Source organism: Pleurodeles waltl, chromosome 9, assembly GCF_031143425.1.
Source record: "Pleurodeles waltl isolate 20211129_DDA chromosome 9, aPleWal1.hap1.20221129, whole genome shotgun sequence".
NCBI classification, from domain to species: domain Eukaryota; kingdom Metazoa; phylum Chordata; class Amphibia; order Caudata; family Salamandridae; genus Pleurodeles; species Pleurodeles waltl.
Window position 1 is genome coordinate 68,649,458 of NC_090448.1, and position 15,009 is coordinate 68,664,466.

Sequence of the window (15,009 nt, forward strand, 5' to 3'; positions counted from 1 at the left end):
CATTGCCCAATACCATGGTCCAGGCTATGCCAAAAGATCGGCTTTTGAAAACATCACCATTTAATGCTCATAATAATATATTTCTTTGTGTGAAAGTCAAAATACTGAGTTATAACCATTTCAAAGTAGGTTGGTATATAGTCAACATACAAAAATACAAATGTCAATAACTAAATTCAGAAAAGAGTTCTAACTAACTCAGTGAGATTTGGGCATAAATCAGGAAATAGGCATAGCAGTGACTTTTTAAGCCTGCATACTGAGTAGCTAATGCTCATCTCCAATCTCCAATCTCCCATGGTTTATAATGGTTTATATAGTTGCAAGAGAAAACTGCACATGGGCCATCAGATCTGCCAGTTTCCCCCACTTGTAAACACACTCCCTTCAAGCTTTCCCTGGCTACCCCAAAACTCATACTGGCCTTTTCGGTAAGTCAACTTTTAGAAATTCATTTTTAGTGTCTTCCACTTTTACAGTGCTGCCCCTTGCTACGAAAATGTCAGTAAAGGACAGATTTTAACTCCCCTGAGCCATGTTCACAATCTACTAAGACTTGCAAACTCTTACTAGAGTAGCTCTCACCAGCGTCTTGCGCTATTTCAAAGCTTTGAAGCACAGAAAATTGTCTGAGCCTTAATGTCTACAAATCCAGAAATCGTTATGCTCTTAGAACCCCTTGCAAGTTATTGAGGAAACGAGGCAGCATCAATGGAAATTGCTCTTGTGCCCTTCGTTTCTTTGTCTGGTCTTTCGGTATCAGTACTGACAGAGAATGGAAGTTCAAAGTTGAAAGACATGCATTGTTTTGTTCAGGCCAATAGTGTGACGTAGATGTGTATCTGAGCCATAGTAAGGAGACTCCGGTTCAGTGACACATTGAAGTTTTATAACAACCATAGGTATCTTTTCAAGAGAGGCATTCAGAGACACACTAGCAAGATGCAACTGTATTCATTACATTGCAGAATGAATTATATTCGATCTTCGGAACAGTGTGGTCATGCAAAAGAGACCCCAATTTTCACCAAACAAAACATAATTTGTTTAAAAAAAAAAAAAAACTAGAAAAGAGAAAAAGACACAAAGATACACAGACCTCAAAGCTGAGTTTGGCTGTGAAGGGATCGTCTTCCAAACTGTCAGTGCTGTCATCAAGCCTCAATGTCTGGGCATCTTGGTGTAGCTGTTAAGGAAATTAACTGCACTGCATACAATGTTTGGGAACAAACTGGACAAGTGACTTCTTTCAAACAAGGCACTAATGGACACAGACTAAAACATTTCAGACATCATCTCCAGACCGTTAGACAATGAAGCTTAGCAAACCACAGAAGAACATGGAATCATAGAGCATCATGTACTGCCCAATATTTTACATTTAAAATGTTGGTTCATTTAAGCCATCATTGTTAACTGGCCCTTCTTGCATCATCTTCTTCCTAGATGAGTATAGCTACAAAGTAAGTATAAATGAAAGACGCCTCAAGGTCCAGCGAATTCTTTTTACTCCTATAAAGAATCTAGAGCACCTGCGTTGATGTCCAAGGGAACGAAACCACCATCATTATGTATTATGAGCCCACAGAAGGTTGCTCCCCAGACGCTGTGAAGAAAACCCTTTTGCTATGTGATATGGGGCAAAGCTTAGGGGCTACACAAGGATAAGTCAGCTACATCTTTATATTAAAGACTTGTGTTCTGATATGATACCTGGTTCTCATTTAAGTCATTCTGGCACTTCAAGGAGAGCCGATAATAGATTTTTTTTTTAGGAGTCTTGGGACCAAGTCTGTGGTTAACAAATGGATGATTATGAGGCCAAGCCCAAAATAGTCAATCAAAGCTCTGAAGTGTATGTCACATGGGCATCTTGGCAAAGAGTCTGGGCTTCGACCTCAATTGCACCTAAAAGTATTCGAATATATATGCTAACTGACCAGGCATCTTGCTGGGTCAGACAGCCTTTCCAGACCAAGCAATGGACTCTGGGAAAAAACAATGTATTTGGTGGGGTGGCTTGTACAAATATGGTTTATGTCCCGGCTAGTGTCTTGTATAAAAGTCCCTGATCTCCAAATAAGTGAGGGAGTGATGGTATATCAACAAGAAGTGGCTTCCCTCAAAGTGCTTACAGAATAAAGCAGACAATACTCTACTTTTTAATCGAGTGACAGGAACCCAAACACTAGACATGACGGCCGGGAGCAGTGTGCTCCCTGCAAGAGCTTAATTTAAAAACATAGAGGGATGTGTCATAGGCAATGAAGAATAGGAGGAAGCCTGAAATCAAGAAGCCATTTCCAATGTATAAGGATAAAACTTCTGCAATGTGTTGCACACTGTAAACCTTACGTAGAGGAATCACTGAAGGGAGTTGAATGAATGGTTTTCATCGGCGAGGTATGAACACACAGGCTTATGCATTTAGTAAGGATTTTTTTTTACTAGATGCACCAAAGGTCTAATGTCTCTTCTCATAACCAATATCTACAAGTGGCACATGAAAGAGAAAGAGGAGTGATGATGCTCAAGTAAAGTACCCTTGTACATTTGATGACGAGGATCAAAAATCTAGTAGGTCATACATCCCACTGGAAATCTCACTACTAAAACTGTAAATTGTAAAGTACAATCGCCTCTATAGAGATCAGCATGTACAACCTCTACCTAACTACAGATATAACCGGGGGAAAAACAATTTAACCTCTGTTGGTCTGTACTGCTGATCCTGTCCATATTTTGTGTTTTGAAATCCTCAATACTGCCCAATACCATGGTCCAGGCCATGCCAAAAGATTGTCCTTTGAAAAGATCACCCTTTAATGATCATAATAAACAATTTCTTTGTCTAAAAGTCAAAATACTGAATTATAACCATTTCAAAGTATGTTGGTTTATAGGCAACATACAAAAATACAAATATCAATAACTAAATTCAGAAAAGAGTTGTAACGAACTCAGTGAGATCTGGGTATAAATCAAAAAATAGGCAGAGTGACTTTTTAAGCCTGCATACAGAGGAGCTAATGCTCATCTCCAATTTCCCATGGTTTATAATAGTTTATATAGTTGCAAAAGAAAACTGCACACGGGCCATCAGATCTGCCCATTTTCCCCACTTTTAAGCACTCCCTTCAACCTTTTCCTGGCTATCCCCCAAATTCATACTGGCCTTTTCGGTAAGGCATCTTTTAGAAATTCAGTTTGTTTCCTCCATTTTTACAGTACTATCTCTTGCTAAGGAAATGTCAGTGAATTACAGACTGTAACTGCCCTGAGCAATGTTCATAATCTCATGGATTTCCACGGAGAGGTAGCTATGTTGTGGATTTCCAAAGAGAGGCAGACATGATGTGCACCTCAAAGTGAAGACGGCCATTAAGTGGATGTCCAAGGGAAAGCAGCCATGTTTTGATCGCCAGAGGAAGCAGGCCACACAGTGTTGTTCCAAGGAAAGACAGCAATATTGGTGCTCTAGGGAAGGTGAACCACGTTCTGAGAACCAAAATAAGCGTCTTTATTCCAGAAAAAGGACTCTTAGGGATTTCAGTGAATCACCAGTACTAAATATTTTTGTTAAATGTTTGTGTAGTCTGCAACACTGCTCTTCTGGCAAGTGTACGGAGAATATCTCCTCATGTGCTGCATGCTTACCTAGATGGAACTAGAGCTTCAGCCTTACCAAGCAGCACTGTGCACCAGAGCTGCAACCCTGTTAAGTTAATAAAGATGAGATGTTCTCAGCATAAAGCTGAAAGTGTCTGTACGTGCAGTGCTCTGACAGTGAAAAATGAGCAGCAACCCAGGCACCAGGCAGCACATTTGCATACTTCACTAGCATCAGAATGTCAGAAATGGCTACGCAGAATCAAGGGACAGCAGCACCGAGAGGAGTATTCAACGATAAAGAGCAAAAGATCTCCAGATAACCAAGACAACAAAGCTCTCAACATATAAACATAAGAAAATGCAAAATACCAACTAATCCACTTGCAACTTTTAACGAATGATAAAGCTCTTTCCACTGATGCGGTTGAGACTGGAAACAAAGAATGAAGACTGACATGTTTGTTCAGATGAAAATCCAAGAGTACCTTGGGCATGAACCTAAGGTTGGTGCACAAGGTGACTTTGGCATTTGTGAAATTAAAGTAAGATTTCTTTTTGTGAAGGCTTCGAGCTCTTTCAACCTCCTTGCTGAGTTGAAAGGCAGGATTCGTGCAATATTTCACAAATGGAAATTGAGATATGCCCTATGGATCATCTCACTGGGTGGCAGCATCTTTTGAGCACTGTGTTTTACTCTCATGACACCCGAGGGTACGTAAACAGGATGGAAGGCCATTAAGACGCCTTGAACTCTGATGATTCTCGGTTCTTCTGGATTTCATCATACTCAGATAAACACTGATCAAAGCATACCTGAGACCTTCTTGGGGAAAGGGAAGCATTTGGGTTGGTTGCATCACAATTGGATGTATTTCTTAATTCTTGCACCATACACAAATCTCTGGACCAGCATTGCCCTACAATCAGCAGAAATGTTAAGATGACCAAATTGTAAGTGATCGGCAAACAAGCTGTCAAGTTGAGATATTTCAAGTTGTGGTGGAGGCCTAACTGCAGTATCTGGAGAGAACCATTGGTTGCTCTTCTTTTACACTGATGAGTATTGGGGCAGCCAGGTCAGTGCACCAAAATTGTGATGGCTCAGCTGGGGCAATCGATATTAGTGAGCAGGACTCCACTTTGCCTTCCTCAACACTCTGGGAGTGAGGAGCAACACTGCAAAAGCATAAGCAAAGAAAGAAAACGCTGCCCCTAGATCCCAGTTGCCAGTAGCTGCTTGCATAGTACAGGCATTTTCTGTTCTGCAAGATGGGAATCATGTCCAGAGTTGATTACCCCATTTCTTGAAAATGTGGTGCTGCTGATACTGATGGAGTTCCTGCAACCCCACAGGAAGTAGTGGGAGTGTCTGCCTGGACGTTCTGGATCCTGAAGCAACAAAATGAGCACTTGCAAAGTCACCACCCAAAAGGACTACTTTCACATTGTAGGGTTACGAGCAAGCATGCTATATGGGTATCAGTCTTTATACTTTGCAGAAAACGGGGGTATATGTTTGCTGAAGAAAGTGTATCCATCAAATGGCAAGTGAAGTACCTTCCCTTGCACCTCCGGGAAGTATAAAGCGTACCTGGGATAGCCTTGTCTTTAAAGTACTGCAGCAAGTGACAGCTACTTAAAACTAGTGTTGGAGATGCCCATCACTGCATCGATAGGAGCCAGGAGTTACTCCCTACTTTGGCAGTGGCTTTAGCCTCCTCTTTTCTATCTTCAGGGATCAAGTGTATCGGAGGCGAGATGTTGTGCCACATTTGGCAGGAGTAGTGCTCGAGAACGACCAATACATTTGCAGCTTTTAGGGGTGATGCTGCCATGGAACTGAATCTCTGGCCTACTTCGTCAACATGCCTGTCTGGAGAAGTAGAGCTTGGTGTTACAGGATTCTTCAAATGCCACTGAGCTGCTGCCACTTTTATTGAATCCGATGTACGGTGACTGGTTAAACATGTTGGTGCAGAGTCGAGGCATTGTAACTCCGCCTTGGCGGGTGAAGTCATGAGCTTTTATCCCCCTAGTTCCAGACATGATCCAGGATAGGGATGGCCATTGTTGTCTTGCCGAGTTTCTCTTTGAAGTTATACAAAAAAGACTGCTGTTTCACCAAACACATTGGGAAGATTAATATTTTAGCCCCTCTTTCCAATAAAACATGAAAACGAGCGATGCTGTTTGGTGGAGAGTCTGGCTGAGGGGGTGTCTTGTCTCCTTTAGGTACGAGGATGCCCCTCCATTCTTCCTCATCCTGTGATTGCCACCACTGATGACCTCATCTTCCTCCTCAGTGGGTATTTACCCATCTCACTGTCCTCATCAACTAGATCTTTTGAGTCTGAGGGGCCGGTGCAGCTCAGGTAGGTCTTTAGGAGGTGGCATTGGAGGTATGGGTTGTTGAGGTGGCCCCAGTAGTGGTGGCTGCTGCTCAGGATAATGATATTGCAACTGAAGGACCAACTTTTGAAAAGCGATCATGTGCTGCAGGATGATTGGAAAGGTGACTAGAACCTGCATCACTGGAGTTTCTCTGTAACATGTAGGGATGTACATAATCATTAAAGTATAAAGTTGTACACTGTTCCAAAAAGAAACTATTCATAGGAAAATATTGGGTGCGGTCCAAATGTTCCAGGAGCAAGAACCCTCATGCATCACAATGGATGACTGGCATCATCATTGGGAAAGCTCCTCATCAGGCTGGTGCTGCAATGCCTGACGGGCTCCCCCGACGGGGTGCTCTTAACCAGAATGCTCAGATAGTAGCAAAAATGAAAACAATAAATAAATTAGTTTTCAAATGGGTACCCATTCTTTGGCACCCAAGTATTAATGGAGAGAGAGGGAAAAATGTTTAATTAAAATTGGTTCACCATCACAAACCATGAGTCATTATTTTAATCAGCAATTGATATGATGGGGACCAAGATTAAAAACACAAAAGAGGAGTACTGGGTGAATATAATGTTCACCTACTCACACTATATGAAGGAGGAGAAAACCAATTATGGAACCTCACTCTACTTAGTCTACATGTTTCGCGTCTGGGTGGTCCAGCCGGATCCAGTGACGCTTCATCAGGACAAAAACTTCTCCAAAAAATTAAACTTAAAGTAGTCAAAAAAAAAAAAATCACTTGCATAATGCCTTTTGCGACCTGCGAAACAGAGGACCCTGAGGAGTGCACTGGGCTATAAGCTGCGTTTGAGGCCTGCTCCTCATCATTGACATCCTCCCCCAACCCTGAATCCAGGATCTGCACTAATACCTGCGCAGAGATATTCCGTGGTTAATGCAAATAAGTTTGCAGAACCTCCATGGATGGAAACTTCAGGATCAAGATTGGCCATTACTTTCTCTAGGTTAACTGTATCACAAAGAATACCTTTAGAAAGCATTATTGCTCAACAGTCTGGCTAAATGATTACAAAACCATAGTTCTAATCATGGTCATAATTCCTGAAAATAAACCTTGAAACCCGATGTGGTGTTCCGAATCCAGCTCATAGAGGGCAACAGTATATTTCACACAATATGCTGTAGGAATATGCACCCATGGTGGTGGTCAGTTTACGAAGACCAGAGATGTATAGATGACAGAGCTGTAAATGATCTTGCTTTACTAAGCCGGTCTGGTATGTCCTAAGTAGACATCTGAGAGGTCCGAGTTTCAAGTGCCATCAGTAAGATGCTTATCAGAAACACTAAAATGCTTATCAGAAACACCAAAAGTCCACAGTTTTTCTGTACGCCCAATACAATAGTAAATGAGTGCACACTAGTGTATTGCTCCAACATTAGTACCTTTCATAGATTCACCTTTTCTTTGGCAGACATGTCAAGGGTTATGCACACATCCATCAACAAATCCAGACCATACATAAAAGGCAGCTATGTAGCACAAGGATCTCCCCCACCACTCCCCAAATGTATCCTACGCCCCTAATCTGGAGAGGCTACAGGAGAGGAGAATATATCTCTGGCAGTTAGTGCTGAATCATACAATTTCATAGATAGAGAGCACTGTCACAAAACAAGTGATCCACTAATCAGGTGCCTGGTTGTAAGAAAACTAGTCCTTTCTAACAAGATGAAAGTTAAGAGCACGTCTTTGGAACAATATTCTTCAAGGTAAAGTTATTCCCCATTGAGGATACCGTTGGTCAACGATTCTTGCCACTTGCCATGACTGTGTTCAGATTTTGGAGCTTCGAGGTTTATCAGGGAAACTGCTTCCTCATCTGAAATCCCCTCTTCTAAAAAGAACTCCACCAGAGGCAAGACTTCTAAAAACATAAGGAGAGAAAGGGTCAGAGAGAGAGAGGGAAAGGTGTGCATGTGTGTGAATATAAAGAAAAAAAAGGGTAAGCTGTCACCAATTTTTCAGTATAATAATTGTTGAATCCACATCTGGCAAAAAAACTTATGCTCACCTAAATGCACTGTTGAGCATGATATTAATGTAACCAGTGAGTAAATTTTCTATGCATTTTAGTCAACAATGACCTTTCTCAAAACAGGAAATGCAACTTCTCGCAATTTTTCCTTTAAAATGCTCTTAAGATAATGAATATGAAAGACATACTTCGAAATGTGCTTGAAATGCACATAGTGTAGAGCAAGCATTGGCAAAGCCAATCAGTCTGTCATAAGCAGTAGTCTTTTGATTTTGGGAATGCTTGTTTTTTTTACCACAGTTTTTTTCTGAAAAATTGTTATGGGAGCTGCTAGACCTTGCCAATATAAAAAAAATGGAAAAAGGCAAAAATATTTTTTGGTCTCAAAGAGAACAAATTGCTATAGTAGTCCATCACACTGAAGGGACCTACTTGGTGGGAGGATGGTCTCCTTGTGAAACAGCAGAATTATTTCTCTTAAAGTGAAGTTTGACAACGGCTGACCCACTCCCCCAGGCTGTATACTGTAGCGGGCATAAGAAAAGTGTGATACAGCAGGCCAATGGATGGCAAGGGCAGGCTGGAAGCTCCAATAAGTAAGTCTGTTATACATTTAATTTTACTAAATCAAACTGTTTGGCTTACACCAGACATAAAAAAAATAGACGTGCATAACATGCTCTATTAAATATAGCTGATATCTACTATCAATGCTAGGGCTATATGATTGCGCATAACCCGAGTGATTGCTTCATAATACAGGTTTGATTAGTTCAAGGTATGTGACAGTGATAACTTATAAGCAGGGCCACTGGAAGTATCCGATTTCAGTGTCTCCGCATAATTATTGATGTGCTGCTTTTCGCACCGTGGAAGGCCGTTTGCAAAGACTGACTGGTTACATTTTTGTTGCTTATTTCCATATTTGGTTGATAAACTGGTACTAATAAGGTGAAACCTATACCCAGACAGCAAGTGTTAACAAGTGTGAAATGACAAAAAAAAATGAAGTAATACTATCACAAAATGTGGCACATTATGCCACACAATTGACCCTTCCTTGCTGCAAAATTTAGTCAATCATGCCACATAATTTGGTCCGCACTTGCTACATAATTCTAGTGGCCCTAAACAAAGGCATATGTTACCACTGTTGAAGATACATTTTCCTCTACTGTAAATTAAACTGATATGGAGGCCCTGCTCTCCTGTGGGTGAAACATCGATTAAAATAATTACCAGTGCCCTGTAGCGCTGTTGCATTAAAATAATTAGCAATGTACTATAGCACTGTTGAATTAAAATAAGTAGCAATGCCCTGTAGCGCTCCTGCATTAAAATAATTAGCAATGCCCTATACTTCTCATGTATTAAAATAATTAGCAATGCCCTATACTTCTCTTGTATTAAAATAATTAGCAATGCCCTAAACTTCTCTTATATTAAAATAATTAGCAACGCCCTATACTTCTCAGGTATTAAAATAATTAGAAACGCCCTATACTTCTCGTGTATTAAAATAATTAGCAATGCCCTATACTCCTCGTGTATTAAAATAATTAGCAACGCCCTATACTTCTTGTGTATTAAAATAATTAGCAATGGCCTATACCTCTCTTCTAATAAAATTAGCACTGAATAATATCTTTCTTGTATTAAAATAATTAGCAATGCTCAATACCACTTGCATTAAAATAATTAGCAGTGCCGAATACCTATTAAAATAATTAGCAATGCCCTATACCTCTCTTGTAATAAAATCAGCACTGAATAATATCTTTTGTGTATTAAAATAATTAGCAATGCTCAATACCTCTCGCTTTAAAATAATTAGCAGTGCCGAATACCTATTAAAATAATTAGCAGTGCCTAATACCTATTAAAATAATTAGCAGTGCCTAATACCTACTAAAACAATTAGCAGTGCCGAATACCTATTAAAATAATTAGCAGTGAACCTACACCTCTCTTGTATTAAAATAATTAGCAGTGCCCTATACCTCTCGTATTAAAATAATTAGCAGTGCCCTACACCTTTCGTATTAAAATAATTAGCAACGCCCTATACTTCTCGTGTATTAAAATAATTAGCAATGCCCTATACTTCTCGTATTAAAATAATTAGCAACGCCCTATACTTTTCGTGTACTAAAATAATTAGCAATGCCCTATACCTCTTTTGTAATAAAATTAGCACTGAATAATATCTTTCTTGTATGAAAATAATTAGCAATGCTCAATACCTCTTGCATTAAAATAATTAGCAGTGCCGAATATCTAATAAAATAATTAGCAGTGCCGAATGCTTACTAAAATAATTAGCAGTACTGAATACCTACTAAAATAATTAGCAGTGCCGAATACCTAATAAAATAATTAGCAGTGAACCTACACCTCTCTTGTATTAAAATAATTAGCAATGCCCTATACTTCTCGTAATAAAATAATTAGCAGTGCACTATACTTCTCGTGTATTAAAATAATTAGCAATGCCCTATACCTCGTGTATTAAAATAATTAGTAATGCCCTATACCTCTCGTATTAAAATAATTAGCCATGTCCTATACATCTCTCGTACTAAAATAAATGAGCAATGCCAGATTCATCAGTTTCTCGAAGGTGTGGCGCACATGTGCCTGCCAATGAGGGAGTCAGTGCTGGGTTGCTCTGGCAAGGGAGCAGCAACCAGACGCCATGGAAGGCAGACATCTAGGCCTGGGCTGGGAGTGGGTGGATGATGTGTGGGCAGAGGGGTTGATTATTTAGAGGCCTGGCAGTGCAGGGTGAAATGTCCTGCTAGCCTGGACCTTGAATCACACTGAAGAAGTACTAACCATGCAAAAAAGGAGCAGAACAGAGCAAAGATAAAAATAAATCCAAAGGGGAAGCGAGAAACTTTTTCGCCCAAGGAGATGCAAAATTTAAGCTAAGCAGTGCAGACTGCCAACCTCCAATAACTTCTGGGCAGAGAGGTCTGGAGGTGTTTCGGACAATAAAGACAACTTTTATTAGACCAGAGAGCAAGACATAACAGTGATTAGATTCAATTCATGAGAAGACAAAAACTCAGGACAACTGTTGCGCTCAATTAAAAAAACGGGTTGGGATAGTGCAAGAACTGAAGGATGAACTGAACAGTGAAACCCACTCTCTTGATAAAGAGAACAGATCCTTGGTTGCCAGAAAATAGTACTTGAAAAATCTGATTAGGTTAAATCCAAATCAAGTGTGTGAGGAAAGAAGGGAACTCGTAATTTTCAATGGTACTGGCTCACGGACCTTCAATCAATCATTGATTTGTAGAGCGCGGCTAATCACCCATAGGATCTCAAGGCGCAGTCCATGGGGTCTGAAGACCTTGTATGTCTTGAAGCCTGAGATGCCTCTGTTAATGGAGTTGACATAGGATAGAGTCCTTCTGTCAGTAAACTCAAAGGTGGCAGCAGCTGCCATCAGGACTCCTAGAGTTACTGATGCAAGAGGTAGGGAGAGGACTTTATTGATGGCTAGATGTAAGGCGGTACAGACAGTTAAGGACCATCTACAGCAGTTGTTTCCTGAAACATCTCCAGAGTCTATAAAAAAAAAAAGGGGTCACTGAATGTGGTAAGAAAAAACGTTACACATGTAGTGAAAGTCGGTCTACAGAATTCAGAGACAATGAATGTGACTTTGGGAGGCAGGAAGTATCTTTCAGGACCCACAGAGGGCTCAAGCATAGTTGGAGTAAATGTAGAGGGTATTAAGGGGTAGATTCTTGAATGAGAGATCTGGCAGATTTCACTTTGGTCTGGTCACACTACAAAGAAGAGAAATTGCACACATGACAATCAGGGGTGTAGCAGATACGATAGCCACATACACGCCGAGTAATGGTCTCATTGCGCCAGGTGAACTGCAGCTGTTTGTCTATGGCAATTTCCCCTCAGTAAAACAAAACAAATCCTTAATTGAACCCAGGGACCCCCACTGAATCATCATTGGAATCCGGGGACCCCCCCACTGAGTCATTACTGGAAGTTTGGGACCTAATTTGTCAAAATGTATTAATATGTTTTAATTTTCTAAGCAGTCGCGGACCCCCTGAGAAGGCTTTGCGGACCCCTTGGAGTCCCCGGACTACAGGTTGGGCACCACTGCTGTAAAGCACTGAGGAAGAATGTCCTAGTTTCATGGTCACACTGACCTAGGTCTACAGGTAAAACATCCTTCTATTGTTGTAATCACATGGTCTTGTGCAATGACCAGAAACCTTTCCTGGTATGATCTTGGCCATGCTGTAGTTTCATCAAGTAGTCCATAATTATGACTAAGTGAAGAGGAATATATTGCACTATAAACATCTGACAGTGAAGTCACAAAACAAGCTTATTAAAAACATGCTGTCATTTCCCTGAAGGTATTTTTATACAACTGCAGTGCCCTTCTTTTGCAGTTCAAAGGATTGAAAGCAACATAAACCTATTTCATAATAAAATATCAGAACAATATATCAAGAAAGGTGTGAATGACTGAGGATAAAGGACATTTGATAATACAGTACCTACCTTCAGAGGTTGTCGTAGCCGCATTCTAGAGCGGCATGAGGGGCACCAACAGATACCACTGCCCAGAAATTAATGGCCTGCATTCTACTCTGGTTAAAGTTGTGTGTAATTTGCGATTTACATCAATTCGGATTGGTTACTGGACTCGGGTCTCTTGAGTAACAAGCTCCTTCTGTTGGTACATAAAACCTCTGAAGAAATTCTTCCCTATATTGCCCTAAGCTGTCTTAGTACCATGGTCATGGCTCTCATAAGACCTGCTTAGACTAGGGATCTTCATTAACCCAGACCTTCCTGACAAACCCCTGCACCACCTAGGACTTTATTTAGAACACGGCTATCCGCCTTTTAATGGGGGCAAGGAGATGGGATCACTACCGTCCTGGATCAATTCACTGGCACCTATCAGGAAAAGGGTAGATTTTAAAATTCCCCCTGCATTTATAACAAGTGATTCACATCAAGGACTGAGGCTCCTATCTGTCACAGCCTTCTCACCCTCCCTTTGGAAAACAAGGACCAAATATCAATTTAGAAATATTGTGTCCAGCACCAATATGTATCCCTCACTTATAATACACCTATTTCTCAATTTCACTCAGCAAAAAAGCGGCATTAGTGGATGCTGTGGAGATCGAGGAGTGGGGGGTACAGACCCACAGGACCCGAAGAGGGCTTTGGACATCTAATACTGATGTGGTTTTATTGAGAATACAATGCACCAGGAGGACTCCTCCTTATTGACGACACTGTAAAGTGTGGGGACCAGAGGAGGGTTTTGGACCCGTAGTGATGATTTGGTATAACAGAAAGATGGACATTGAGCGTTGTACGTGATCCCCTGCATTTATGACACCAAACTTCACCTACGTAACTAACAACCACCCCCCCCCAACACACACCCATATCCATATCTCTTGTTCCCTTCATCCTGTTTTAACAATTTTGGTGTCTTTTTGCAGAATCATGTTCTCTTTATCTTTCTAAACCTGATTTAGGAGGTGCATTGCAGGATGTGATTTGAATTTTAATGCTGCCTAGTAGTGACAAGCTTAACATGCCCGTCTCCGGGGGAACTCCGCGCCGCTTGTGCCATTGTTATCAGGGCTGAGCACGGTTGGCTTAGAACTGTGCTGTGACCCAACTAGGGTGTGCTCCTTTGGTCAGTAAAGGTGCCCTTTCCAGAACCAATAACCGATTTCATGACATGCTCACAACACAAAATCCAACTAACAAAAAAAAGATATAAAACACAAAGTAGAACAGTTTAGACAGAAAACCACACAACAAGTGTCCAGGATTTGTAAAGTGCGGCAAATCACCTGTCTCAAAGTGCGGAAGTGTAGGCACAGGAGATCAAGGGCCTGATTATGACTTCGTCAGGGGGATTACTCAGTCCCAAAAATGACGGATATCCCACCCGCTGTGTTATGAGTTCTATAGCATATAATAGACTCATAATTCGGCGGGGGAATATCGGTCACCTTTGGGACGGAGTAATATCCTCCGCTGAAGTCGTAATCAAGCCCTAAGTGATTGGCCCAGGATAACAGGATGTTGAGCCGACGCCGAGACTCAAACAGCTCAGGCCATGACGTCACACCCTCTCACATACATCCAACATAGCACGGACATACCACATCGGAGGATACCACCAGGCTCGCAACACTGCGAACCATTAGCAAACAAAACACACAGCTTCCAAATGAACACCTTAGACAGAACACCACACATACACTGAGCACTTCTATGCCAAATAACTGACTTTCACAGTAATCACGCTTACACCTGACAAGCCACACGCTTCTCCACAACAGAACATGTCAAATACAGCACATTAAACTTGTCTCCTAATACCCATCAAACACATTGCGCTTAGGCCTGTGCTACCCTGCCGTGCCCCCCATATATGCTGAACAATCTGAATGCCAAATAATTCAGATAATACCTGACTCATATGATAACACCTCTGGCCACATACATTAAAATCTGTCGTTCTTTGACACATCAGCAATTAAGGGATGCACACTGGGAACATTATAAGAACTGCATATAGAAAACTGATGCGGATACGTTACCAGCTGAGGCACACCTGTAAGGCTATTTTTTTTTTATAAAGAACAGACATTAAGAACAAATTGAAGTAATTTATTTTTTTCCTTCTAGAAGCTTTTACTAAACTCTTCCTAAAACAAGTGAATAAACCTTGGTGTTTCAATGTTACACACGATGTCCTATAGTGTTACTGGCTAAACCTGTAATGAGCTTAAGAAAATACAGCTAATCTGGCTTCAGTAACGCCCTGAAGTGAGCCTTTACCGTGTCATGTTGGAAACTGTAGAGCAAGCTAGCCAATCAAGAACCTCGGAAACTATGGCAAGAGGCCTAACGCTAAACATAAGGGTTGTGAGTTCGGTGAAAGCAACAAATACATTCTATA

General features: G+C 41.0%; 1 protein-coding gene across 1 annotated transcript in view; it reads right to left on the reverse strand.

Moving 5' to 3' along the window:
- The window catches only part of IFT122 (intraflagellar transport 122), a 251,801-nt gene that overhangs the window by 29,282 nt on the left and 207,510 nt on the right, over window positions 1-15,009 (reverse strand). Inside the window, exons 26-27 of the mRNA XM_069206316.1 lie at window positions 7,782-7,910; window positions 1,100-1,176 (exon numbers count right to left, since the gene is read on the reverse strand). Of these exons, the coding sequence (XP_069062417.1) occupies window positions 1,100-1,176; window positions 7,782-7,910 (206 nt within the window). The remainder of the gene's footprint in view (window positions 1-1,099; window positions 1,177-7,781; window positions 7,911-15,009) is intronic.